The following is a 27,933-nucleotide window of genomic DNA, read 5'->3' on the forward strand; positions in this document are numbered from 1 at the left end:
GATTGAACTTATTAAACCAATTCAACTAACCATGGCATTTATTCATCAATGATTTCTAAACAGTTAACATTTTTCAAAAATTTCATCATCCAAACATCATTTAATCAAAGTCAAAGTAGTTAGCCAAAAGAAATCCATTTTAATTAGAGTAAGACTTGGTGCATGTACACACAACAGAGTTGTTATAATGATTTTTTGGTGACTAATATTTTATATTTTGACTAATATATTTTGCATTTGATATATAGATTTGAAACATAATTTATAAATATCTCCTTTAAATATATTATTATATTTTTATTTATCTTTTAAAAGTTATAGACAAGTAAAATAATGGTTTTAAAATATCAAGTGTGAGAAGCAAATATTAAAACTATTCTATATTTGTTTTTTTAAATCATTTCACTTCTACTACTCAAAATAAATAAATATTTTATTGGAATCGAGTCATACAACTATCATCATTGAGGACGACAACACTTAAATGGGTTACTCTATTGCTTCTTCTTCAAAATATCTCATTCATGTAATGAAGAGGGTTAGTACGTCTATGCATGAGATAACCAAGCGTGGGTTTAAAGTGCGGAAAAAACAAGGTTGTGGCAAATCTTTAGGGTCGTTGCTGTCTGAATGGATTGATTCAATGACTCGTCAACTGGATAATCTTAATAATTTTTCAAGATAATTCATGGTTGTCGTGACGTGATGTTAGAAATGGATTGTTTGGAAGCACTGCATCATATTATGGTTACTTTGATGATACATCAACCGGATTTGTATGTCATTCATGTCATCCGAGACTTGTTGCATCAAGATTGAAATATTGGTATTAGACGTATGCATCGAGAACACGATAGGATGACTAATTGCTTAGCAAAAGCTATAGAAGGAATGGTTATTGGCTTTTACTCTTTGTCCCAACCTCCTGATTTTACTTTGAATAAATTGCATGAGGATATTACTGGTTTATCTTTTCCTAAATTGATTGTTATGTAATAATTTTAATCTCCTTAATAAATAAATAAATATCTTCTCATTCAAAAGCAGATAGATTTAAAATTTATCATCCTTAGATTTAATTCGAGAGTTAATATATGAGAATAAAGATAATCAATAATGATTTAATATTTTCCTTCTATTTTTTAAAAAATTATTTTATATAAATAAATTCATTATAATGCTTATGTTGCTTTTGTGCCACACGGTAGTTTTAATTAACTTTTTTAAATAAAACTAACAGTTTAGGTGATTTGGATAAAGGAAATATAGTTTAAATAATATTTCTAAAAAAATAGATATTAAAATGAAAAAATAATAATTTAACTATTGATGTATCATTTAAGCCTTAAAAATTAATTTAATAGTGTATATTTAAAAAAAAACAATTGCAATTAAAAGTTAAAATAATATTTAAATTTATATTTAAAGTTACTCATCCAAAATCGAGTTTATCGTTTTCTTAGAACAGTTACGACGTATAATTAAAAATATATATTCTATCCAGGATGACGCTAGAGACATTGTTTAGGGGGTTGAGATAAAATTCTAATGCTCTGTTTGACAGTTGGCTAATAACTGATTGATGATTGCAGTGGCTAGTTTGACCAACTGATTCTATTAATTGGTATGACCAACTGATTCTATTAACTCTTTATTTAAAAGTGTTTAGTAAAACTTAGCTAATAGCTGAAAGTTGATATGTGTAAAATGTAACATCCCTAACCCCAAACCGTCGCCGGAATAGGGTTACGAGTCATTACCGAACATATTGGTTAATTTACAAACAATTCATGAGTAAACAACAAACATATTAGAATTAAATCATTAAGTCTCTTTTATGAACCCTCGAGGCTTAAACCACGTATTATAAATGAATAAGGACTTATTCAAGTACTCCGGAATTTTTATTTTTATTTTTATTTTTTTCGTAATATAATTATTTTTTTTGTTTATTTATTTTATTATTATTATTATTTAATAAAAAACTCAATATAACTCCTTTAGAAACATCTAACATTCCCTGCAATTTCAAATTTGCAACCAATTCAGCACAAACAACAACTCAATAAATACAATCTTCATCCAAATCATATTCGTTTCGTAACAATATCACTAGTCCTTATTTTATCTAACATTATATCCATTCATACTTTCAAGTAGTATTTAAACATCTTAGTTAATTTCCATTCCTATCATATATCAACTTATATTAACTTAACTAATATATTCATGAGTTAATACAAAACATAGTCATATAAGCTCCTATACATGCCATATAAACCATGTAAAGTATTTATAACAAAATCTACCGGAAAATCGAGATAGTATGACTTGAGCGTGATGATCCGATCCTCTGACCCTCCCGTTAATCTACAAAGAACAATAAACATTATAAGTAAGTTGACTATAGCTTAGTAAGTTCGTCGACTTTAACCATAAATCTTACCAAATATTAGTTTTCCAAAATTCTAATCATATGGACATTTCAAGTAAATTACTTTCATCCTGTAAGTCATAATCTCATTTAAAAAAAATTACTTAATTGAGCTCAATAATAATAATGATAACATTACTTACATTTCTTTTTCCACACGTTACATTTACGACTTACCAACTTGTCCATTTAAGGAACGACTTATAGATTTGAGTACATCGTGATTTGAAACCCGAAGTCTAGCTGAAGCACATAAGTGCTAAACGGAAGCCCGAAGGCTAACTAAAGCACACAAGTGTTAAACGGAAGCCCGAATGCTAACTGAAGCACATAAGTGTTAAACGTAAGCCCGAAGGCTAACTGAAGCTCATCAGAGCTGAACTGAAACCCCAAAAGGGTTAACTGAAACTCATATGAGTTAACGGAAGCTCATAAGAGCTAAACGAAAAACAAACACGAGAATTCGCAACAAATGCTGAATCTCGGTTTAGTTGGGAAATTTACTGTCAATTCATCTTTTTCACTGAACGATCGTACTCATTTCCTACGTTCCGTTCCTCCGAAATACTCAGTTCGATTTCGTAACTTTTATACATAAGTTACTTATTTTCAACAATTAACATACATAAATATTAATCACTATTCATAAAATAATATTGAAATTTAATAATTTAACTATACGAACTTACCCGGAATAATTTGCAGTAGTTGTAGAGATTTCTGGAACTATTCCGGAATTTTCTCTTTTCCTCGTTTATCCTCGATTTCCTGATCTATAATATAAAATTTTTCCATTTATTCATTAGTATTTATTCAAATTCTACTCTAATTTACAGCTTATGCACTTTAATTTTTTAAATTGTACTTTTACCTCAAATTTTACTATTTTTACAATTTAGTCCCTACTCAATTAACCCTCCAATTGAACTAATTTTTCTCAATTAACACTTTATTCTATTACTTTAAATTACTTGATAACCTTTTAAATCATAATTTCAGCATTAGACCTTAATTCAAAACTTTTTCACAATTAGGTCCTAAAATCAATTTCCACTAAAATTGCTTAATAAAATCATCATATAATAAGATTAAAACTTCAAATACATGCTAAATATAAATTATTCATGGAAACTTTCAATTTCACTCATAGAATCAAAAACAAATGAATTTAATAGTAGGACCTAGTTGTAAAAGTCTTAAAAAACAAAAATTACAAAGAAAAAGCAATAATTAAACTCACATGATGCAAAAATATCAAAAACCACCTTGTTCCAGGCCTCCTATGGCATTTTTAGCTGATGAGAAAGAAGAAAAATGAAGAAAAACCTAGATAATTCCAATTTAGTCCTAACTTTATTTAGTTAATCTTGGCAATATTCCAATTTTGCCCTTATTTCACTAATTTCCTGACTTTTTCTCAGCTATTGACGTCCAAAATATCTTCCTTGGGAAAATTTTCTCTTTAGGTCCTTCCTCATTAGACACTTAAGCTATTTAATCACTTTTACAAATTTTACACCTTTACAATTTAGTCTTTTTTATTTAATTAACCACCCAAACGATAAAATTTTCTAACAAAATTATAACATCATATTACTAACACTCCATAAATATTTATAAAATTATTTTTGGCTACGTTTTACAAAATTGAGGTCTCGATACCTCGTTTTCAACTTAATTTATTTAATAATTTCTCTTTAAATTTTAATTTCTCCTATTTAAAATATTTCTAACATCTCTCTCACTTCTAAATATTATTTTATTTTAATTTCCTAATCTCAGTCATTGGATTTAGTGATCTCGAATCACTGTTCCGACACCACTGAAATTTTAGGCTGTTGCATAAAATGATAAATCAGGGCATGTCATATTTTATTGTCAAGTATTTACTTGTTTATAATACTTTAATCTTTATGGGATGAAATTATTGAAATAAAACACTATTACCAATAAATTAAGACATTCATTATGGAAATTTAATTAGTGAATATTTTTGAAAATTTAAATAAACACATTTATTAAGTTCCTTATTATAGCAAATATTAACCTTATGAAAATTGATAAATATTAATAGTGAATCAATATAATTGTAAACTATATTAATTCTTAGTAAGAATCATGTCATGTTCTTAGTATGTAAATTAGTGATGATTATGTCACAATATGAATAAATTTGTAAAATAGTATATTTCAATTAATATAAAGTTTCATAAGAAATCATTTTGCACAAGTAAATTGAAAATAAATTAAGAGTATATAAATATTCAATGATGAATAGGCTCGATTGAAAATTTCTCACGGCAATGTTGATTTTTGTATATTCACGGTGGAGTTTTTTTTTTGTAGATTGACAATGTAGTATTTTTTTTTTTAAAGATTTACTTTAGACTTTGGAGCTGAAAATGAAAATGAGATAATGGAGGCTACTGATATCTTAGCACCCCTATTAGGTTTGAGAGCGTGTGGCAAATAGAGTAATTTTTGAGCAAGCATGATTAGATATGTCATTCCACATATCTCATTCCTAATTAGCTGTAGAAAAAAGTTGTCCCCAACATTTTTTGTTTTGGAATTTTTAGCTCAACAAGTTCTTGCAAATATTCATTCACCAATTACTACAATTAGAGGATTTGACTACCTAAGCTTCCATTTATGTCCAAATCAACTAAAAAAGACCCAAAACTCTGTTTACAAAACACCCCATAAATATTTAGAGGGTTGAAGTTAAAATTTTTATTTTAAAAGGACTTAGATAATATAATTAGTTTTTAGGAGGGTCAAAATTATATTTTATTTATTCATTTATTCAAATGACTAAAAGACTTAAATTGAATGATTAATACTTAAAAGAGATTACTAATAAATTTTTTCATTTGACCGAGGGGGCCACGACCTTACCTACCTCATAGTTTCGTGTCTAATCCAATCAACCACCCATGATAATTGAGAATGATGAAGCTCAAGGCCAACAGTAAACCTGCTAATGGGCCAGACCACGTATTCAGGCCCGAAGACTTATCTGAAAAATGGGAGGGTTTTGACAAAATATAAGGCTTAGAAAATGGGATTGGGTAAATTTTAAAGCTAATTTTCTATATGGGCCGGGCCTTGGGAAAAAAATATTATCGAGGCCAATCCGACCTGAATATATTAGGTTATAAAAATGTTATATTAATTATATATGTTAAATAATATATATATATATATATATTTATATTAAATCACTAGCCAAATAACAATTAAACCCTTTACCCAAAATCTAGAAAAAACTTAGCCAATTAAATAACCTAATTTAAAATATAAAATTTTAAAATTTTATTTAATACAATAAAATATTTATTATATTTATGGTTGTGGCTTTTAATATAAATACTAACCTATTTTTAATGTGTTAGAAAAATTTTTATTTTAACATTTTTAGTGCATTATATTTTTAAAATATTTTTAAATAAAGATAATCTAAAAAAATCAAATATGGGCAGGTTGGTTCGGGCCCGAGTTTACATTTCTTATATTTAGATGAGTTTGGAAAAAAAAAGAAGCCCAATTTTCGGGTCGAGTCGAGTCCGAGCTTGAAATATTTGTCTAGATACTCAACCCGACCCATGAGCACCTTTAACCAACAAATGATAATTACATATAGTTAAGTTTTCAAAATCGGACTAGTGGTTGAACCATCAAATCATTGATTCGTTGGTCCATTTGGTTTAATTAAATAAATCATTAAAAATGAGTAAGCCACACTAGCAACCACCCAACTATTAGTAAATTTTATTTTTTTGTCACTCAACTATGAAAAGTTACGAAATGACTACTCAACTATTTGATTTTGTCTTTTTTGGCCACTCAATTACTTTGAATTTTTTGATGTTTTCATTTTTAGGTTAGTCAACTAGTGATATAAAAGATAAAATTGAATAATTGAGTACCATTTTATAACTTTTCATAGTTGAATGACAAAAAATACACATACTAATAACTGGGTAACTACTAATATAGTTTACCCTTAAAAAATTAATAAGAAAATAAATTCAAATTAATTTTTTACCCAAATTAACCCGATCAAATACCTTTTTTTAGACTGATACTTTAATTAATTCTTTATTCAACCTTATACCTATTAATCCGATCTAATTCAAACAATTTCATATATATATATATATATAATATATCAAAACTCCAACTTAAATATTTAAAAATTTAAAACCTCAAACCTTTACCAATAACATCGAAAAGTCGAATCACTGAGTTTGTAATATTAGAGATTGGAGTGATGAAAAGACAATAGGAAGAGAAAGGGTGGTTAAGCACGACACGTTAAAAAGGACAGACACTTGTTGTTGATGAAACGTGACACATCTAATGTCTTAATTACTTACATCTTTTAATCATTCTTGTTTATTAGACTTTGATGATGCTTTCATGGACCACCATCAATTTCTTCTCTCTCTTTTTTTTCTTTTAATTTTAATTTTAATTTTAATTTTAGTTTTTTGCTAAATGAAAAGTCATTAATTTCTATTTTCGAAACATCAAATTTCATTAAATGAATTTTGAAATCAAAATTGTATTTTGAAGCAAAATTCATCATCATATTAACTTTTTCTTTAGTACAATTATCATTATTACCGAAAAATAATTAATTATAATAAATGAATCACAAAAAAATATTAAGATGATTTAAAAATATTCCCACTAAATATTAAATTAAGTTAAATAACACCCTAAAGGAGGGATGAAAATAATGTCTTTTAATGTAAATGCTATAGGGGGAGCCTATGCCACTTCAACCCTAGGTCGGTTCATGTAATATAGCTTTATGTAACATAGTTCAATTGGTATGATCATTATTGTCAATGTAAGAGAATGTGAGTTCAAGTGTGATAAAGCGTATTATCTTCTTCATTATAAGTTTAGGAGGGAATATGAATAGTTCTAAATATTATTTTAAAAAAAATAGATATAATTAAAATTTATCATATTCAAACAAACCTTTAGTATATATCCTTAATAAGATGTCATAAATTTGTACCTAGACCTGCTCATAGGTCGGGCTACCCGGCCCAGCCTGAAGGCCCTCCCGAAATATGGGAAGGTTTGAGCAAAAATATAGGCTCGAAAAATAGCTTGGACAAAAAAATGATGCCCTTTTAAAAAATGGGCAGGGCCTCGGGTAAGGTATTTTTGGCCTGGGCCCTGCCCGAATTCACTAAATGACAAAAAAATTATGCTATTTTTTTTTGTTTTTGAATGTTATTTTCTTGTTGTTTTCTCCCTATTTTGCTACCATATTACTATTAGTTGCTCCTATTTTATTGTTATTATTTGGATATTATATAAAACTTATTTTATTATTAATTTTGTTATTATTTTAAAGGCATTTATTAATTTTATTATTATTTTAAAGGTATTTGCTTGTTAAGTTACTTCTATATTAGTGTTATTTAAGTCTACATCTTTTTAAAATTTATTTTCAATTTGTTAGAAAATATTTATTTTGATTTTTTAGTATTTTGATGTATTATATATATATTTAAAATTATATAAAATAATATAAAAATAAATAGGGTGGGCAGACCCGAGTTTTAGTATTTTTATTTGGGTCGGGCTTAGGCAAAATTTTAAGCCCATTTTTGGGCCGACCAAACTGAGCTCAATGAATGAGCCTAAATTTTAGTTGAGCTCGGCCCGAACTCGGTCGACCCGACCCATGATCACCTCTAATTGTACCCAAAAGAATGTCATAAAATTTCATATATATATATATATATATATATATATATATATATATATATATGATTGATGGACCCATTTATTTGATAATATGTATCTCATATTCTCATTATCTAGTAGAAGTATTATGGATGTTTTATATTAGGAGTTAATTGTATTTTATCTTTTTATTCAAAATAGTCTATGTGGATTAGATTGAAGAGCAAACCTGGTCTTTTTCATTTAAAAATTCATTCATTTTTTATTGTTAAAATTTGGTGTGACTGATAGAATAATAAAATATTTACACTTGGTATGTCATGTATACTTCATTCCTATATATAATGACCAATTTTAATAGTAGAACTAAATGAAATTTTTACCAAGCGAATCGATTTTCTCTCGATATGATATATAAAGATTAATTTATCTATTTTTGAATAAAAAAGTAAAATGTAATCCCACTCTTAATAAAAGAACATTTATAATACTTTTATCCCATATAACTTAGCCTATTATATTCTTTTAAATCTTCTAGTATAGCTAATCACACATGATCTCGTTTAATTTTTAAAATCGAGCCAAACTTAAGAAACTTAAGAAAAACATTAAACACTTTACTACTCGATTCGATACATATGTATCAAATTAAATATATTTTTTATCACCTATCCCAACACAAAATTCTAAAAGAAAAATGCCAAAGAATTTAAGCCTCCATGCCCAAAGTCGATGGTGGGGACAAATTACTAAAGATCTTCAAAAGAAAATGATGTAATAATAATACGTGTCTCAACTCTCATGCATGAACCATGGCTACATTGCAAATGAATGTTGACAAATTAATACGAACACACAAAACAACTTTAAATCTTTTCAGGTTTGACCCTCTAATTTCAGCCAAAAAAAAAATAGCACTTTATTTCCTTTTTTAAGTGTTTTTTGTCGTTCGTAATTTAAATATTTTTTGCGTGTAAATTAATCAAATATATCAATGTAATTATTCACATATAATTTACCTATAAACCTTAAACACATTGTCATAATTACTAGACTATATTAAAAATTTTAATATCTAATTATGAAAATTTATAAGATAATCACACAACTATTTAATTTTATTTTTTGGTCACTCAATTATTTTAGATTTTGGGTATTACTTTTTTATGTTAAAATCATAGTTTTGAGACTCATTTTATGTAAATTGTGTATAGATTTATTTTGATCTAAGATTGAATATGTTATGATTTTTAACCCGATCAAGTTGTATAATGATTAACTCTAGTTTTAGTGATTAACGGTAGAGTGACTACTTTGTAACAGAACGATAACGTAAATGACTAAAACGTAATATTTCAAAAATAAGTGACTAAAATATAATATGAGGTAGACAAAAGTGACTATTTTATAGTTTATCCATAAAATTATATAAAATATTTATTTTTCTTGTAATTAATTTCATTAGTAATAGTATTAAACAAATATTTTATGAGACTAACATAGAAGGATTTGATTTTATTGAATTTTTAATATTAAAATTATAAATTATATTTCTACTTTTATCAAAATTAGTATGTGATGTCCAAACAGGAAAATGTTGAGAAAAGTCAAACACTCAAAGACAGACAGAAATAAAAAGTGAAGGAAAATCTCAGCAAGCAAAGTTGACAAAAACAGATTGATGGGATTTGCACCCTACGATCAAAGTTGAAGTACCACACAGTATGACATAACAAGTTGCAGTGAAAGGATACAATTTTGCATGCAGAATATATATATATTAGTGGAAGCTTTCAGTATATATATTGTTTCACACTGCTTCACTCGAATACATTGCTAATTGCAGTCACATTCCCTACACAATTATACCAAACTAGTGCAGGTTCACACACTACTTTTCTCTGCTCACATCACTGTTTCTTTTCTCAAAAAAAAAAAAAAACGTAAAGCTAACGCTTTCTTCCATGTCCTTTTTGCCTTTTTCAATTTCATCTACCTACCTTGCATGCTTCAAATTCTTACACCCTTTTTTCTTTTCTGTGTCTCTCCTTTCAAGTTTTTAAATTTTAACCCAAATTTCTGGTTTTTTTTTTTGAAAGCTCAGATTTTGATCTTTATTATAAGCCATGAAAGATAGAGGCAAAGCTGTGGAAGTATATAACGGTTCATCATCATCATCAGATTTTGTTTGTAAGAAACACCCACAATTGTCTTCGAATGGGATATGTGCTTATTGTCTTAAAGATCGTTTAGTGAAATTGGTTTGTTCTGATTGCGGTGAACAACGATTGTCTTCATGTTCATGTTCTGAAATCTCTTCTAATCCTCGCAGTTCATGTACTGGTGAAGTAGGCAGCGTTGGTCGTGTTTCGTTCTTAATAGAGAATGAAAGCAAAGACCAGCTTTTGAAGGGGAAAATCAATGGTGGTGGTGAAGATAAAGGTGAAGATGGTAATTTTTTTCTTAAAAGAAGTAACAGTAGCTGTGTTGAGATCAAAAGAAAAAATGGGTTATGGAGATTAGGGAGATTGTTTAGGAAAAAAAGAGAGAAATACAATGGTGGGAATGTTAAGAGTGTTGATTATAACAACGGGGTATCAAGGTCTAGATCGTTGTGTAGTTTTAGGGGTGGCAATGGTGGTGGGTTCTTTGGATCGGATGATGGGTCGATGAACTTTTCAGCGGCGAGGAGCTCTTCCATATCGGCGGCGAGGACTTCGAGCGTGAACGGTGGTCTGTTGGGCATGGATCCCGACAGAAAAAGTGGGTTTAGTGAGCCTGAACCGAGGAAAAGTGGGTTCGACAGTGATAAAAGAGACAGTGCTTTCGTGGAATCCGATGTTGCTACTGATATCAAAGCACTGAGAAAAGCTGGTGGTGTGTTCTTGGACAATGAAACTGGTTTCAGTACAGCAAACAGGCGTGTGTTTTCACTTAAAGAAACCTATTTCACTGGTGGGGATGATTCAGCCTTCATTGACTTGAAATTTGAGTTTCCATCATATGATACCCTTGTTGAACCTGGTGGTTCAAAATCAGTCCAAAAGGGGTTTGCAAGTGATGGGGTTAGTATGTTTGGTGGTGGTGGTTCATGTAGGGTTAGTGTGGATGAAAGAGGGATTAAAAGGAGTAGGAAAAGTTTTAAAGGGTGGAAGTGGATTTTTAAGAATAATAATCCAGATTGGAGTGGTAACAGGAAGAAAGGTGGTGGTGATCTTATGGTTAATCATTGAATAAAATTTTATTCAGTTTTAGGTTAATGTTTTTCTTCAATGTTTTGTTTCTCTTTGTTTGTGTCTTTCATGTGTATTTTCTTTAATATCCTTTTTTCTGTTAATGTAGTTATGGTGGTGATCAAGTAATGAAAAAGGGGGAATTTGGATCCATGTTTTGCCATTTGTGATAATGTTTTCATAAACATGTTGAGATGAATTGTTATGTAATGGCAAAATATTTGTATTGAAATGAATTATAGTTAAGGAGATGCAAAGAAATCTTCAAAATATCATCCATCAAACAGTTGTCTGAACCTCCAACAATGGAATGGTTGACGTTGTCTTCAAGTTGGGTCATGGTTTTGTCTCCAACTTTGTGGAGGACCTGAACTTGAGGCAAGGTTTGCAGAGCAAGAGAAACTCGTTAGATTTACACACTCGTTGGATTTACGCATGACCACCTACTAGGATACGTATGTGTTGCATGCATGCCTTGTAGAGTTTAAAACTCTAACCTATAGGATATAGGTAACCCTACTAAGCACACGACGCCCACATCCCTTGGTAAGCAAACCTATAAGATATAGGTAACCCTACTAGGCACACGACGCCCACATCCCTAGGTAAGCCCCTGATTCTCAATCGAGTCAAAACAAAACTCAGACCCGACCTGTGAAAAATATTGATAATTGTTAGGGGTCTGATTGACTGCCTAATTGACAATATTTCAAAAACTTCTCTCCTCAACAGTTGATATTTTTTGTTAACTCAAAATAGATGATCATATACAAACAAGACTTCGAGATTCGATTACCAAACAATGCCTTTCAAAATTCATTGCATTGCTTTTTTCTTTTTTTTTTTCATTTCCTCATTGTCAAGTTGTGAAAGTACCAAAGAACAAAAGCAAGAGTGAGCATCATCAGTTCCTGTTGATAGTTCTAATATGTACATATTACAGAGATTACAATTTTAAACAGAAGGTCCAGACCTTAGAACCCTTTCCAATTTCTCAGCCTTGATGTAATCTATTTCAGTGAGAGGTCCAGCAGGAAAAGGCGTAATTTCGACTGTAAGGTGAGGAGTCGGAAGCTCATCAAACAAAGCTCTAACATTGTTACAGCATACACTTTCACCATGAGCACTCTCCCTCCTTATCTGGCAACCCTGTAAACAAATACAATGGTTCTAATGAAGTAACGGAAAACTGGTACTACTAGATCTCTTGTTTCACACTTTTATATTACCTTGTGGGAGGTGGCATCAGTAAAATGATCATCGTCTGACAGAAGAGACGCCACTGCTTTAAGTAGTCGTCGGCCTTCAGATTTGGAAGGTACCCTGTAGTTCCTTTTAAGTGTACCTTTCGTGGTTGGATGCCATTTGCTGACCAGCTTTCTTTTGTCAGCTGCTTCCTTGTCTACAACCATAACAAAAGCTAATTATTCCTTGCAAGGAACGCAATGCATGGCATTGAATCTTGAGCTAGTTTAGCATTGTTGTTGAAAAAAGTTTGGTTAGAAAAAGTTAGGGCCAGAAAAATGCGGTTTAAAAAATTTTTAGTGTTTGGTATTGCTATGAAAGAAGTTTGCTAACGGAAATGCTAAACGAGGCCTTAAGAATGCCGTATTACACTTGGACTATATCCCAAAATTATCGTGCTCACTGACCGATTAATTAATGTTCGGTATTTCCTATGCAACATGGAAAGACATGAAAAGTAAATCCTATTCAGATTTAAACCAAACAATGCCCTTTATGTTGCTTCTCTCACCAACTATTAAGTTCATCCTTTCCGAGAATGTTCGTTGCTTAAAGTCCAGAGTGGAGTGGAGCTAAGCTATAAAAAACACAACTTAGGAGTCAACCATTTCATCCATGGAGTAGAGTAAAAGAACGACAAAGTTACGTGTTTAAACAAAAAATCTATGCAATAAAAACTCCCACAGACTTAGAGGTCCAATAGTTCCAAGCTGTATGATATTTAGAAGATTTGTTTCTTCCATCAAGAATTTACAAGTTGCAACATGAGACCATCAATAAAGCATGGAATTGGAAGCCTCTTAAGAAATGCAAAGAAATTCTAATATTTTAAAATAAAAAAGCATCTATTAGCCGTAAACGATTCTCCAGTCAGCCACAAGAGGTTTAATATAATCCAACATATAATGGCTACAAGGCTTGTTTAGTTAGCTGTTTTAGCACAACAATAAATGTTCTGCAACTTCTCATTAGCAATGCACATTGAAACAACAAGACACCGATGCCAAATAAAGCCTTTTCCACAGGTTTGTAAACTAAATTGAAATGACTAACCCTCTCCTTTATCTTTATGTTTGATTGACCATAAAAAAAAAGAAGAAAAAGAAACTACACCAAACAATAAGCATCTCCCGGGTTCATGGCGGTAAAAGTACCATCGAAGCCCCTATACTAGGGGTCAAATTGTATTTTGCCCCCTCTACTATTAGTCTCTATACGTTAAATCAAAGGACAAATTGGTCATTTTCATTAAAAATTCCATTCATTTGTACTGGCTAAAATTGACGCAGCTAAGAGAATAACTACTAGAAAGTGACACATTGCCGCATGTACCTTATGTTGATGTACAAGCGACCAATTTTTTCAGCAGAACTAGATAAAACCTTTTAGAGAAAGATCAGTTTACTCTTTGATCTAACGTAAAGAGATTGATATTCCCATTCTTTTGGTAGAGGGGGCAAAATGTGTAACTCCTAGTATAGGGGCTTCTATGATCCTTTTACCGGTTCATGGCTGCCTATCTCACAATGCCATCTCCACAATGTCATCTCTAGGGTTCAGAGTGACTTCTTTCTCTAAGACTGCGATGTATCTTAACACTAAGCATCTCTATAGCAACAAGGTGAGAAAGACTTGATGCATTGATGAACAAATGTGTTAACAATGTGTTTTATTAATTCAAATGGTTGATCAAACCCCATAGGTAACACTCCTAAGGTTAGAAGAGCTCAAGACTTCATTTTGAAGATATCAAATCTTGGGATGGGATTTTTATATCTTTCATTGAACTTACATATCTCAAAAAATCTGAAGGCAATCAAACAATTAACCCAAAATCTTATCAGTAACTAGTGAAAGTAAGTGATGATTAATTAACCTGGTTTCCCTCGTATATTGTCCAACCACTTAGAGAAACCCAAATCACCAGATTCGCCAACACTATCACCATTCTCCTCCAACCCTAACCAATGAAACCAAAAAAGTTAAAATCACTAGTTTAAAAAACAACGAAAATTCAATCTTGATAAAAATATGTATAACCTGAAACAAGTGGGTTAGCCTGAGATCCAGCTAACCCAGACTTCAAAAGAGCATAATAAATACAAAGCCGACCAGCCCAAAGCACTGGAGCTTCAATCATGGAAGCACGAATAGCAGTGGCATACTTTGGTGACAAATACAGCGACTTTTTATGGGAAAGGGATTTGGGAAGTAAAAAAGAGGGTTTTAGTGGGTTTAAGTTGGAATGGAATTTGCAGGGGGGTGTTGAAGGTGAAAGGAAGCTGCTTTGAACAAGAGAGAGTAACATTTCTCGATTTGGAATTTTTGGGGATTTCTGAAAGAGATGATTTTTTTGGTGAAATTTTGTAGCAGCTCTGGATCTTGAGTGAATCAATAGGAAGAAGAAGATGGGATTTGGGAATGGGAAGCAGACCCACAGCGAAATGGGGATGATATTGTGTGTTAATGTAGCTAATGGCAGAGCATTGGGTTTGCTATGGCCTTTCGCTTTCAGTGTAGTAGATATGTTTTGCAGTGACGGACAAAACAAACGGCATCCGACTACTGATCCAATGGTCACTAAAAAAGTTATGAACACCGATCCGATTTCACCAATTATTTATTCCGATTTACGAGTCAATCCATCTTTTACCTTTCATCGATACCTCAACTATTTTCAGTTTAATTGATTTGGTTGTTTCATCCAATTCAATTAGGACAGCATTATTTAAATCTTATATTTTTATTTTTAAATAATCTCATTATTAGATATTTTCTTATATTAGTAATTATACTTGTACCAATCAAATTAAAATTTAATCAATAAATCTTATATTTTAAAAATAATGTAAGATCTACAATGACTTTTTTGTTTGAATTTCGAAGAATATTTTGTGCTATTGCTCTTATATTTCGATAAAGTTTGATACTTTGAAATATATAGTTAATTTCAATATCACTACATTATTAAGTAATTTAAGATATCTCAAGAAATATTACTTTTAAATTAATTTTACTCTACTGGGAGCACACATTTAACTCTTTTATTAGAAACATATTAAATATGGATATATGTATAATAATAATTTTATAGTTTAAAATAGATAGTTTTATTATCTATTATTATTAAGTAGAGTGTCGGTGAAAACAAAATTCACAAGTATAATTAAGATGATTACAAGTGTCTAATTATTTATCTTTTAAATTTAACTCTATTTATTATTTTTTAATTTATTAACAATGTAACAAATAATGCTCATTTTACCGATTGGGCCTTAGCTCAATTGGAATGTGTATTGTTGTCAATGTAGGAAGATGTAAGTTTGCGTGCGCTAAAATACATTATCTTATGATATGATTAGAATCTATAATAAGATTATTTAAAAAAAAATACTCTTCTTATTAATTTTAAAAATTAAGACCATTCGATTGTAAATTATCCAATACAAAATAAGTTAAGTTCTAAAGGACTAAAACTTAAAAGTCACTGAAAGATTTGCCTTAGATTTTGCAATTTATCAAATAGCTCTTATTTTGCTAGTGATTAAAAAGTGAAATTTCAATATTGTTCTATTTTAAGTTATCATTGGCCATAGAATAATTTAAGCTCTAAAAGACTAGAGCAACTTAAAAGTTACTTGAAGTTGTACATCGCTACCTCATTCATCTTCGTTGCTGCCATGGGCAATCTTTAGGGTAGAAATTTCTCCCTTTCCAAGGCTTTTTTGTCGATGGGTGATGTGTTGCTCTTTCACGTTAGTATTCCTCCATGGCGACAGAGACGAGCTTCTATGGTGGATGGGTGGTAGAAGGGGCGATACTAAGAGGGGCTGGCAATGACTAAGGCTTTCCCTAAAATGGAAAAAAAACAGTATTCCCTCCTTATATTTTATAAAATTATAAGTTAATAAATGGTCAAATTGTACTTTAACCTTCTAAAATGATGACATTTTAATTTAATCCTTTAAAAGTTATAAATATATAAACTAACTTAATTTCAACCCTCCAAAAATAGTTTCTGACTTCACCTCAAGGTGATAGCCATGACCTCTCCTTAGTGATTTTAGGCGGATGGCTTCAAAATTGCTTGTGTTGGGCAATATTACTGTTGTTGTTTGCTTTGTATTTTTTGTTGCTTAAGGTTTTTGTTAGAGGGTTATTGCAAAAGCTAGAGGTAATAATAGTTGATGGGGCTTTTCCTAACATCAAAGTTTGTTATATGGCCTATTGATGGGCTTTATTCAGATAATGTTGTGAATATGACAAATAAGTTCTAATAAAGACTCTATGGGAGACTCTCACCCTACATAGCATATTTGATTGCCATAAGTACATTGTGTCCAAACCACTCGATAGGTTCCAAATTCATCCGTTCCGAATGGGGCTTTTTTTTTTTTTTAAGTAGATGCGGGTAATGCTTTTTAAATTAGATTAGTAGTGGAATTGGTCAAATTATTGATTCGTTGGTTCGATCGGTTCAACTGAATTGATAAAAAATTAAAAATTAAAAATTTTGATTCAACGTGTTCGTTCTCCAATCCAACTAGTCCGAACTGGTTGGTTCGATTCAATTCAAACAACACTGAATGTGACGAGAGACATGGTGAATTTTTTCATTTGGACAGTGAGTATGGAGTAGTTATGATAATTATTTTGTTCGCCCCTCCTCACCCCACTATATAACTATTAAAAAGGTAAAAATATAATAAAAAAATCCAAATATATTTTATATTTAAATATTTTTTGCATAATTATGTTTAAATATTTTCTTGAATTTAAAAAGATTAAAAATATTAAACACAAGTAGCAAAAATTAAATTGGAGTGAAGTGAGAAGAGACAAGAACAAATATATTCAATATCTATGGAGGTGACAGTGTTTTTTAATATTAACATCTAGTGATATAAATAATGGAGCAAAGTTTACTAACAATGAAACGATAGTAAATTTAACAACATCTACCCTACCGTGTTTCATCACCATCTAAATCTCTTCTCACACAAGTGATGAAAAGAAAAAAAAAAAGAAAAAATAATTAATGGTGTCGGAATTTTGACTCATAATGTTTATTCATATCCTTTTTTTCTTTCAAAAATTTAATTATTCACAACCCATAAATAAAAGAATAACATATTTTAACGTACTTAAATTTCTGTTGTTTTATATTAACATATCAATTGTATTAAGAATAGGTAAGATTACTCATATCCTACTGGGCCCTGGTCTTTCGGTTGATGAAATGATTTTAGGACCAAAATGTATAAAATTTTAATTACAAAACATAAAACATTGGATCTTCACACGTCAGAATTCAACAATCTTTGTCTTGACTTATTGAAATAAAATTACAAAAAGAAGAAAAAAAGTTGAACGTAAAATCTGGGTAGCTGTCATCCATACACAGGACCATTCAATTCATACCACAAAAATCTGGAAAATCAGTACCCACAACTCCATATTTTAGTAACACTAATCATACAAAAACAGCTAACAAAGTATAATTATTGAAAATCAAACCATAATTAAATCAGTAATGCAAAACATAACAATCATACTGAACCACAGCATCACCAGTAGCAGGATCAAAACGATGCGTTCTAGCTTCAACATACCCTCTAGCAAACCTAAATAGTCCACTACCGCCGATCACCGGCATTTCCCTCACCTTTGAAAACACCGTGTTCCTCCCCAATATCGTTATCGTACTCCCATTATATTTCCCTTCCATAAAAGCAAAATTCATCGCCATCAACAATCCTATTTCTTGTTGTGACGCCGCCGAGTAAAACCCTTGTGCTCTTCCCACCATTTTCGAACTTAATTCAGGTCCCATCGTTAAAGGATCGTCTATTACACTGATCATACCGAACGCCGTCGTTGAATTCCTCGATGGGAAAACCACCGGAACCGCCGTCGCGTTTTTCCCGCCAACAATGTCGTGCCAGTATAGCCTAAAGTGGCTGAGCTTTTCCTTCTTCATCCCCAACACCTTCTTGTCCATGGATCTCGCGAAGCTACTGCCGTTTTCAGCTAAAGCTGAAACGATGAAAATGGTGAAGATGGAGTGGGCAGCTAGGGTGTTTTTAGAAAGTTTAGCCATGGATGACTTTTTGAGGATGCTCTGCTAAAATGGAGCTTATATGTTGGGTCTGTTTTCACCATTTCTCTGCTTAATCCTCCTTTATATAGTGATTAAAGTAGACTTGTAGAATTTCTTTTTTCTAATTACCAACCCCATTAATGGAGCATGAGCTAATTAATTATTTAATCAATTTACTTTTGTTTGTGTTTGAAAACAAAGTGACTTAAAAATTTGACTTTGTTTGTGAGAATGAATAATTTAAGAGTTAATTTAGATTACTTTTTAATTTAATTAGTATAAATATTATTATTAACGTAGAAAAATATAAATTATTTATAATCTGTTGGAGGTGAATTGCTTGAAAACTGCAAATCATGGTCTAATATTTTCCACTTTTAAAATTCTTGCTTAAATTGCGTAAAATATAAGCAATTTCTTTTTGGAACTATATGAGAAATTCCATGTCTCCTTTTTTAAGAAAATATTATGAGCCAACAAAGACTTTGAAAGTCTTTTAAATTCCTTCTAAAATTACAATTATGATAAAATTTTATCAAAATAAATTAGAAGAGAGCCCATAAATTAATATAAAGCGAAACTCGAGTATGTAATTTTAAAATTTTAATATTTTAAATTATCATTGAGTCAATCAGTAAGAGTATTATAAAGGTTCTTGTATTATAATCGAATTGCATTTCTTTCTCTACAAACGTTTAATGAAAAATAAACTGATCATTTTATTAAAGATTTTATCAATTTATATTGTTAAAAAGTGATCTTTATATATCAATATGAGGTACACGTGACTATCTAATTTTTAATAATACAAATGGATAAAATTTTTAACAGAAATAACTAATTCATGCTATGATCTAACATATATAAATTGATTTGCTATTTTTTGAGTAAAAAGAAAAAAGTAGAATCAACTTTTAGTACAAAGGCCTTTAAGATTCTTTTACTGAAGCCAATCCTTTAACTTCTTAAACATATATACTACTATACTATATTCAAGAGTTTAATTGCATTATGTCACCCTTAATTAAATCTCAATTTGATTGTAAAATTTTAAAAAAATTCATAATTTTTCAAAGCAATAAAATTTTTTTTGAGACTATTTTTGTTTTTTCATAATTTTACATAAACTCTGGAAAAAAAAAATACACACACGTTATAACATGTAAACCCAAGATATCATCATAGTTCTCATCATCTTAGCACTACTATTTACTATCTAAAAACTCAAATTCGAATACAGTTTATGAGTCAACATCCTTTAACCATTAAATCAATCACGAGAATCCGTATTTTATTTTAATTCCACTTGGTTGAATTCTCCATTGACAAATTCAAAGAAACAATTTCAAGGAAAGTGGGAGTGAGATTTTGTACTAATGAAAATGGAAATGGAAAATTTGGTTGGTGAACCTAACGCATTGAGTTAAGGAGTGTGGTGGGACATGGTGGATGGTGCCTCAATGACTTTAATGATGGAGATGACCTAAAGCTCTTCCACGCAGGGAGCAGTGAAATAATGCGTATGCAAAAAGGCAAAGCAAATAGACTGCCTTTCTTTTCCACTATCAATTTGAATATACATTTCTATAGGGCCTCTTGTCTATGCTTATGGTTAATGGGAAATTTACCCACTAAATCATTGATAAGATCTATAGATAGATTTTCCTAAGGGTTTTTTTTATAAAAGTAACTTTAAAAAATAAATTAATTATTAAAATAATTTATCATTTTAATTATCTATAAAAATAACCTATTTTTTACGGTAAAAAGTGGTGGAGCCATATGATATGGCGTCACCACTTTACCACGTTAGCCAAGAGTATTAAAAAATTATTTTTTGGTGGAGCCATGTTAAATGGCGCCACCAATATAAACTACTAAGAAAATATTAAAAAATCTAGAAAAACGGAGGACTTAAAAAAATAATTCATTTTTGGGTGGAGCCATTCTAAATGGCGCCACCACTTTTCTGATTTGTGATTCTTATATTTTTTTATTTTTTTATTTTTTTAATTTTTTCTTATATTTTGTCTCTTTCTTAGATTTTTTCTTTTTAAGTTTTATATTATTTTCTTAATTTATTTTGCTTATTTAATTTACATTATTAATTTTAAAAATTTGTAATATATATTTAAAATGTTTTATAATATTTTTAAAAATTTTAATTATTTTTTTAAAAATATTTTTAACTTTATATATATATATTTGTGAAATTAATTTTTATAAATTTTAAAAATGTATTTTTCAAATTAGTTTTGAAATTATTAATTTTATAATATTTGAAATGTATGTTTAATATTTTATTAATTTTACATACAATTTTAAATATTATTCTTAAAATCTTTTTATCATTAAGTATATATATTTAAATTTTAAAGTTTAAATTAAAATATATATATATTTATTATAACTAGTCACATCATGTCAGTGATGTGACTATTAATAAATTTAAATATAAATATAAATTTTAAAAAATATATTAAATATTATTTTATAAATATTAAATTTTTTTTTTTTTTTTGACTCTTTTATTGTTTTGTTTTTTCTTTTATGTTTAATTATTATTATTAACTTTAAAAATTTGAAATATTTTATTAATATATATATTTGTAAATTTTAGATATGTATTTTGAGATTATTTTTAAATTTTAAATACAATTTTAAATACATTTAAAAATTATAATTTTTAATAATATAAGAAATCATAATATTTTAAATATTTTTTAAAATTTTGTCTTTTCCTTTTTTACTTTTTGAAATTTTATGTTTTTTTCTTATTTTATTTTGTTTATTTATTTTATTATTAATTTTAAAATTTTTGTAATGTATATTTAAAATGTTTTATAATATATTTTTACAATTTTAAATATTATTTTTAAATTCTTTTTAACATTAGATATATGTATTTAAATTTTAAAGTTTAAATTAAAATATACAATATTTATTATAACTTGTCACATCATGTCGTGATGTGACTATTAATAAATTTAAATATAAATATAAATTTAAAAATATATATATTAAATATATTTTTTATTATTTTGACTCTTTTATTGTTTTGTTTTAAAAAAAATTGTTATATATATGGGTGAAGAAGTTGAGTGAGGGAAAAAAAAAGATACGTTTATTAAAATTTTATTTTTTGTTTTTATATTTTATAGTTAATGTAATATAATAAATAATTGTATTGTATGTTTGTTTTTTATATTATCTGATTTGAAGATGTCTTACGGAGCAAATCGGATTACACTTCATCGATGATCGATTTAAACAGTAAAATTTATTATAAATTAAAAAATTCGGTTTAGTTTCCCTTTTTTTTGCTAATCGCTACTCTGTTGAATATGTTTTGACCGCTTTAAAATACTTATCTCTAATTAGTTGTTATTTAGCTTCATTGAACATTTTAGATTATTAATTTGATTATACTTTGTAATACTTTATTTTTGTTATAATTGATTTAGATATACATTATTTGTAATTGTATTTGTATACTTTAAAAAAAAAGTTAGTAGCACTCACCTCCAAACATCTAATTTAATCACACAAATTATAATAGACTAGATATATTATAAAAATAAATTAGGATATTTTCATTTTTTAAATAACTACGCCTTAACATCGACTTACTTAAAACTTTACTCTATTTTTACTAATTTCATACTTAATTTATTAGACGGTGTGTAGGGATTAATACATAAAACTATTACTTGACGAGCTCGATTTATGAAAAAATTCTTTTAATTTTAATATATATATATTATTAAAACAATAATAATAAAAGTGAATATATTTGATTATTTACTAGTTAATTTATAAATAACTAGAAAACATAAGTATTTGTTTAAAAATACTTTATGTTTTTAAATTTTATCATATAAAAAATTATTAGTATTCCTTGAAAAATAATTTTTCGCTATTACTCACTTTAAAATTTGAATAAGATATCATAAAATTTTAAAATTAGAAATATATACATATTGTAGCCATTGGTGTCAAATTGAACTTGCTTGAACCAATCATCTTCTTTTGGGTTGCTTTCTGGTTTGGACTTATTTTTTACACTGGTGGAGTTTGAGTTGCTGCTCAATGAATTTCTCTTTTCTTGTAATTTTACTAGTCCCCAGTTCATATTCTGTAATTTCTCTCATTCTTTTATTATTAATATATTTATTTTAATTAATTTAATGCTTAACTATGGTTAGGATATAATAATCACATTTGATTTCAATGTGTTATTATTAATATTTTATGACAAATTTTAATTCTATTATTAATATATTATTACTTATTTAATTTAATTTAAATAAAAAATACTTAGAATGGTTACGTTGGTATAATATAAGTGTGATGTTTTTGTTTTCTTAACCTTTCGATTTTACTCTTGAATATATTTTTTATGTTTAAATTATATAGATAATTGATTTATCATATTTTTATAAAAATTTACCATACAGGATAATTATCGGGTTTTGAGGTTGTGGTGTCATTTTTCCAAGTACGATCCGGACGAGCGGATCATGCCATACTTACAGTTGGCCGAATTTGGGGACGTCGCATTGATCCGGAGGTTTGACTTGAGGCCAAACTTACTATCCGCCTTGGTTGAGCGGTGGTGAATGGAGAACCACACCTTCATTATGCCGTGCGGGGAGTGCACTATCACATTAGAAGACGTCGCTATGCAACTTGGGTTACGAGTTGACGGTGCTGTGGTCACGGGTCGAAGCAAAGTGTTGGAACCTTCTGTAGTATGCCACAGACTGCTTGGACGGTCCCCTCGTGATGGGGAACAAAATTTCACATGCTTGACATTAGCATGGTTGAGAGCAAATTTTAAGCAGTTATCGAGCACTGCCACTGAACAGGAGGTGATGTATGCTGCTCGAGCCTATATTATGCAGCTGATTGAGGGGGTACTTTTGCCAACAACACGTCTAATAGAGTCCACTTAAGTACTTGCCTCTATTGGAGGATTTTTCTCATGCCGGTAGTTACAGCTGGGGATCTGCAGTGTTGGCTGCATTATACTATGAGCTCTGTCGTGCAACAAAACATGGGGTTAGTAATATGGCTAGTTGTCTGGGTTTACTACAGTCTTGGGTTCTATATAGGATATCGTTTCTAGCAGCTGTTAGGCACCAACCATATTCGTGGCCACTTATAAATAGGTAAAAACAAAATTACACTTAACATTTAACGACTCATAAGTGTGGATAATATTTTTCAAAGTTTAACTGCCAACGTGTTTGTTTCGATTTCAGATGGACGATGTCTCCGGGAATTGGTGCGAGCCAGACATTAATCATTTACCTTCAAATGATAGAGGCGTACGCCGGAGAGAAAGTAATAAATATTAATATAGTTTAAGTAACGTTTATTTAACTTATCCACTTACAGTATGTGATGCGAATTGACTCATTATGTTATATTATGCAGTTCTTGTGGATGCCATATTCTGTAGTAAACATTGCAACCCTTATTCCTCAGAGGGTTCACGCTGAAGCTCGTATGTGGTGCATTAACACGCTGGTGCTCAACTTATCAACCGTTGAGTGGTACAACAGTGATCGAGTTATGCGACAATTTGGGTGTAAACAATTTGTGTCGGTCGAGCCACAACAGTTTGCTGATGTCCACGATAAGACCATACAGGAGAGACATACATTAGATTGGAGCGTGGAACATCAATGTTATGTAGTACTATGGAATACCCGGTACGACAGGCGGCCTAAGATGCGTTCCTACATGTTTGACTTCAGTCCCTCGACTGAATATATGCAGTGGTACATGAATCGACGGCGAGTTTATTTATATGGTGGACAACTTATGATAGTACCAGGTTACGATTACAGACGTGGAAATCAACCTACGATGGAGGTAAAGGATCAACATATGGCGGAGCCCGACTCGGAGGACCAAGTTTTAAACACATCGGAGCAATGGGTTGACACTTTTTGTGATGAGTCCCAGAGCAGTTCATATAACCCAGATATAGGTGGTTCGAGTTCATATCACCCGGACATGGGTAGTTCGAGTTCATATCACCTGGACATGGGTGGTTCGAGTTCATATCACCCAGATATAGGCTGTTCGAATCTATTTGACCTAGAGCAACCACCGACATCAGTTGATATGTTTGGTAATAACATGTACCCCATCCCGCCTCAGGCCACAATCGACCCAGTTGCCAATCCTTCAGATGTGTACAATACATCTCAACGTCCACCCCGTCAACGAAAGCCCGTAAACTGTTATACCCCGAACGATTATACCACTCCTGGTTCTTTCTAATTTTAGGTTATGTAAATTTCAAGTATTATGTGATGTTTGTTGTATTGGTTTAAGGTTTCACAATATATATTAGTGTTTTTTTATTTAATTTATTATAAAAAATTTTAAAATATTAAAAGTTGCAACTATTAATTTTAAATATAATTTTAACACTAAATAATACAAACTTTATTTCTAAAAGATCATAATATAGACAGACCTAAGTTACAACATTTAATTTCTTTCAGACCGTGAAGATTGGCCAGTGTAGACGTTTTCATGGGGACATTTACTTCGATTGTAGCCAACTGTTCTGCATATGGTGCAACGCTTTGGATCGACTTGTTCTCTTACATCCATGTCGTTTCGAATCCTCGTTATTGTCGGTCTACCTTTGACTCTCCTACATAGTGACCGATCAGGCAACATCTCGAATGCAGGCGATTGCACTTCCCATGTCGATATATCCCTTAATACAGAGAACTCGTTACCCCAAATACACAACGTACGTTCAAGTGTGTATACATCATATATTGTTCGACATTCAAACTATAGGTAGCACAAGCTGCAACCACATGCGCACACGGGTACCGTAGTGCTTGGAACATCCCGCACTCACACCGCCTATTTCGGAGATCAACTCCATAGAACCGTGGCGGGATCCCTGACTGACGACTGATATACTCTGTCACTCGAAAAGTTTTCAAATTTCAAAAATATAGTTCTACATTCATCAACCTAGCTCTTTGAGTGTTATCTTTCATGGCATCTCTGATTTTTTCGACGTACACTTGTCCTGCCTCTAACTGTTTTGCTTGTTTCAACCCCATTTTTGACATTAAGGTTGCTAACCTGTAAAATGTGGCTGAAAAAACAGCTGAAATTGGCAAGTGACACGTACGCCTTAAGACAGAGTTAACGGCCTCAACAAGGTTAGTTGTCATATGGCCATAATGGTACCCCTCATCAAAACATTGAGCCCATTGCCACGGCTCCATGCTACTCAACCACTGTGTAAGAGAAGGTTTGAGCCTGCCATATCAGTCTCTAACCTCGCCAACTTATGTCTAAATCGGTGTGGTTCTAGCCCGTACCCTATGTATATATTCCGATAAAATGCGTTAAAATTAGGAAATAGACTAGAAATAATTACAAATATGAATTTAAATACGATATTTTTACCCATGTTGACAATTCGTTTGCGCTAGTCTTTGTTCTTATACTCATTGTGGAAGTTCACAGCGATGTGACGAATACAATAGACAGACCTCCACGGAACCTCCGATTGCCGAATTACAGCAACAAGACCCTTTGATCTGTCAAATATAATGCAAATGTTGTCTTGCCTGACAACATGTCTTCGTAAGTTTCGAATGAAATATGCCCATGATTCAGAGTTCTCCGACTCTACGATGGCAAAAGCAATTGGTAGTACATTTCCATTACCGTCTTGTGCAACCGCAATCAGAAGTATCTGCGTGTATTTTTCATAAAGCCATGTTCCATCAACTTGCACTACCGGTTTGCAGTGGGAGAAGGCCCTAACACATGGATCGAAAGTCCAGAACAGTCGACGAAACACTCTTTTTCCCAGTTCTAATTCTCCATTTAGGGCCTCTATAAGACAACGTTTGCAAGTCCACGACAGTTCCTGGGACATACTCTACCATTGCTGAAATCCAACTCTGAAGTTCATTGTATGACTCATCTCAGTCGCCGTACAATTGTTGCATGACCATTTGTTTCGCCCACCACGCTTTCCTGTATGACACTCTGTACTGAAATCGAGCTTGCATGTCTGCAATCAATGTCGACACAGGAATGATTGGGCTATCTTTCACCAGTGGCATGATGCAGTTGCAAATACTTTTGGCATCCAATTTTTGGTGGTCTTGATATATGCGTGCGACAGTACATATATGACGCCTTTTTTAATTTTCGTATTTGCCACTGTTGAGTCCTCTGTATAAATGTCGACTCTCCAACATTCCCCAACGTATAATGTCGGTGTAGATTTGGCAACCTTGTAATTAATCGACAACTTCATGCTGTATTGTTTGATGGAAAACACACAATCCGCCTTGTTCTCGAACTGTTGCCCAACGAACAACTCGTCGAACTGTGAATTTGACGCCAATCTATGAGTAGGTACTATATCAACGTACTCAGGGAACTCGGATGCATGCGCTGCATCTGGATCTACGTTCAACATGTTACCCCCAGGTTCATTTCGTAAAATAATACCATGACTCGGGTTACAGAATGAAGGGCCGTGAACATCTTCAACCTCCTCCGGGCCTTCATTATCGATATCGTCCGGACCTCATCTGTAACGTCCCCACGCCCGAGACCATCGCCGGAGTCGAGTATGAGGTGTTACTAAGCTTAATTTAACATATTTAGGACTTTGGATTATTTATTTCTACATTCACAGCTTTTAAGCTACTTGCATCACAGTCACAAGAAAAATCATATCTCGAGTTACGAAACTCGAAATCAAGATCCGTAAATTTTCCCTAAATCTAGACTCATATACCTATCTACTAATTTTTTTCTAGAATTTTTGGTTGGGCCAATTAGTACAGTTTATTAGTTAAAGTTACCCCTGTTTCAGGACTTGACTGGTCTGACCTCTGTTTACTACGAACCACATTTCTCTCTGTAAAAAATCCATATGACTATGAGGTTTGTTTATACTAAAACTAGACTCAATAAGGATTTTGAGGATATAAAATACACCACCTAATTATATCTTTACAATTTATGGTGAATTTCTAAAGTAGGAACAGGGGATTCAGAAACTGCTATGACTCTGTTTCACTAAAATTAAAATATCTTCTAACATATACTTCCTTTACTTGTTTCATTTGTTTCATGTGAAACTAGACATAATAAGCTTCAATTTGATATGTATTTCACCACCAAATTCAATTTCT

At 30.8% G+C, this 27,933-nt stretch overlaps 3 protein-coding genes and 1 long non-coding RNA gene across 4 annotated transcripts in view; 2 read left to right on the forward strand and 2 right to left on the reverse strand.

Moving 5' to 3' along the window:
* Nucleotides 1-17,653, forward strand: part of LOC128286663 (uncharacterized) — a 51,916-nt gene extending 34,263 nt beyond the window's left edge. The window contains exon 5 of the long non-coding RNA XR_008277283.1: nucleotides 17,639-17,653. This is a non-coding gene — a long non-coding RNA (uncharacterized LOC128286663). The remainder of the gene's footprint in view (nucleotides 1-17,638) is intronic.
* LOC108452049 (uncharacterized) lies at nucleotides 9,895-11,640 on the forward strand. The gene is made up of 2 exons (XM_053024001.1): nucleotides 9,895-10,028; nucleotides 10,251-11,640. The coding sequence occupies exon 2, from the start codon at nucleotides 10,273-10,275 to the stop codon at nucleotides 11,377-11,379; it is 1,107 nt and encodes a 368-aa protein (XP_052879961.1). The 5' UTR covers nucleotides 9,895-10,028; nucleotides 10,251-10,272; the 3' UTR covers nucleotides 11,380-11,640.
* On the reverse strand, nucleotides 12,167-15,308 carry LOC108450129 (uncharacterized). The gene is made up of 4 exons (XM_017747614.2): nucleotides 14,665-15,308; nucleotides 14,501-14,584; nucleotides 12,609-12,781; nucleotides 12,167-12,528 (listed from the first exon to the last, which is right to left on the reverse strand). Exons 1-4 carry the CDS (start codon nucleotides 14,930-14,932, stop codon nucleotides 12,334-12,336), a joined length of 720 nt encoding a protein of 239 aa, XP_017603103.1. The 5' UTR covers nucleotides 14,933-15,308; the 3' UTR covers nucleotides 12,167-12,333.
* A 281-nt stretch (nucleotides 17,654-17,934) lies between the features above and the next one.
* On the reverse strand, nucleotides 17,935-18,813 carry LOC108451837 (dirigent protein 22-like). The gene has a single exon (XM_017749527.2). It carries the CDS (start codon nucleotides 18,722-18,724, stop codon nucleotides 18,152-18,154), a length of 573 nt encoding a protein of 190 aa, XP_017605016.1. The 5' UTR covers nucleotides 18,725-18,813; the 3' UTR covers nucleotides 17,935-18,151.
* Nucleotides 18,814-27,933: the final 9,120 nt, after the last annotated feature.

This window comes from Gossypium arboreum, chromosome 13 (assembly GCF_025698485.1).
Source record: "Gossypium arboreum isolate Shixiya-1 chromosome 13, ASM2569848v2, whole genome shotgun sequence".
NCBI lineage: Eukaryota > Viridiplantae > Streptophyta > Magnoliopsida > Malvales > Malvaceae > Gossypium > Gossypium arboreum.

Excerpts from the sequence above, each read along its gene's own strand:
- LOC108452049 (XM_053024001.1), top strand. The coding sequence starts at position 10,273 with ATGAAAGATAGAGGCAAAGCTGTGGAAGTATATAACGGTTCATCATCA.
- LOC108451837 (XM_017749527.2), bottom strand. The coding sequence starts at position 18,724 with ATGGCTAAACTTTCTAAAAACACCCTAGCTGCCCACTCCATCTTCACC.
- LOC108450129 (XM_017747614.2), bottom strand. The coding sequence starts at position 14,932 with ATGTTACTCTCTCTTGTTCAAAGCAGCTTCCTTTCACCTTCAACACCC. Across the intron at positions 14,585-14,664 it reads GGCTAACCCACTTGTTTCAG|GGTTGGAGGAGAATGGTGAT; the intron begins GTTATACATATT and ends TTCATTGGTTAG. Across the intron at positions 12,782-14,500 it reads CAATATACGAGGGAAACCAG|ACAAGGAAGCAGCTGACAAA; the intron begins GTTAATTAATCA and ends TTATGGTTGTAG.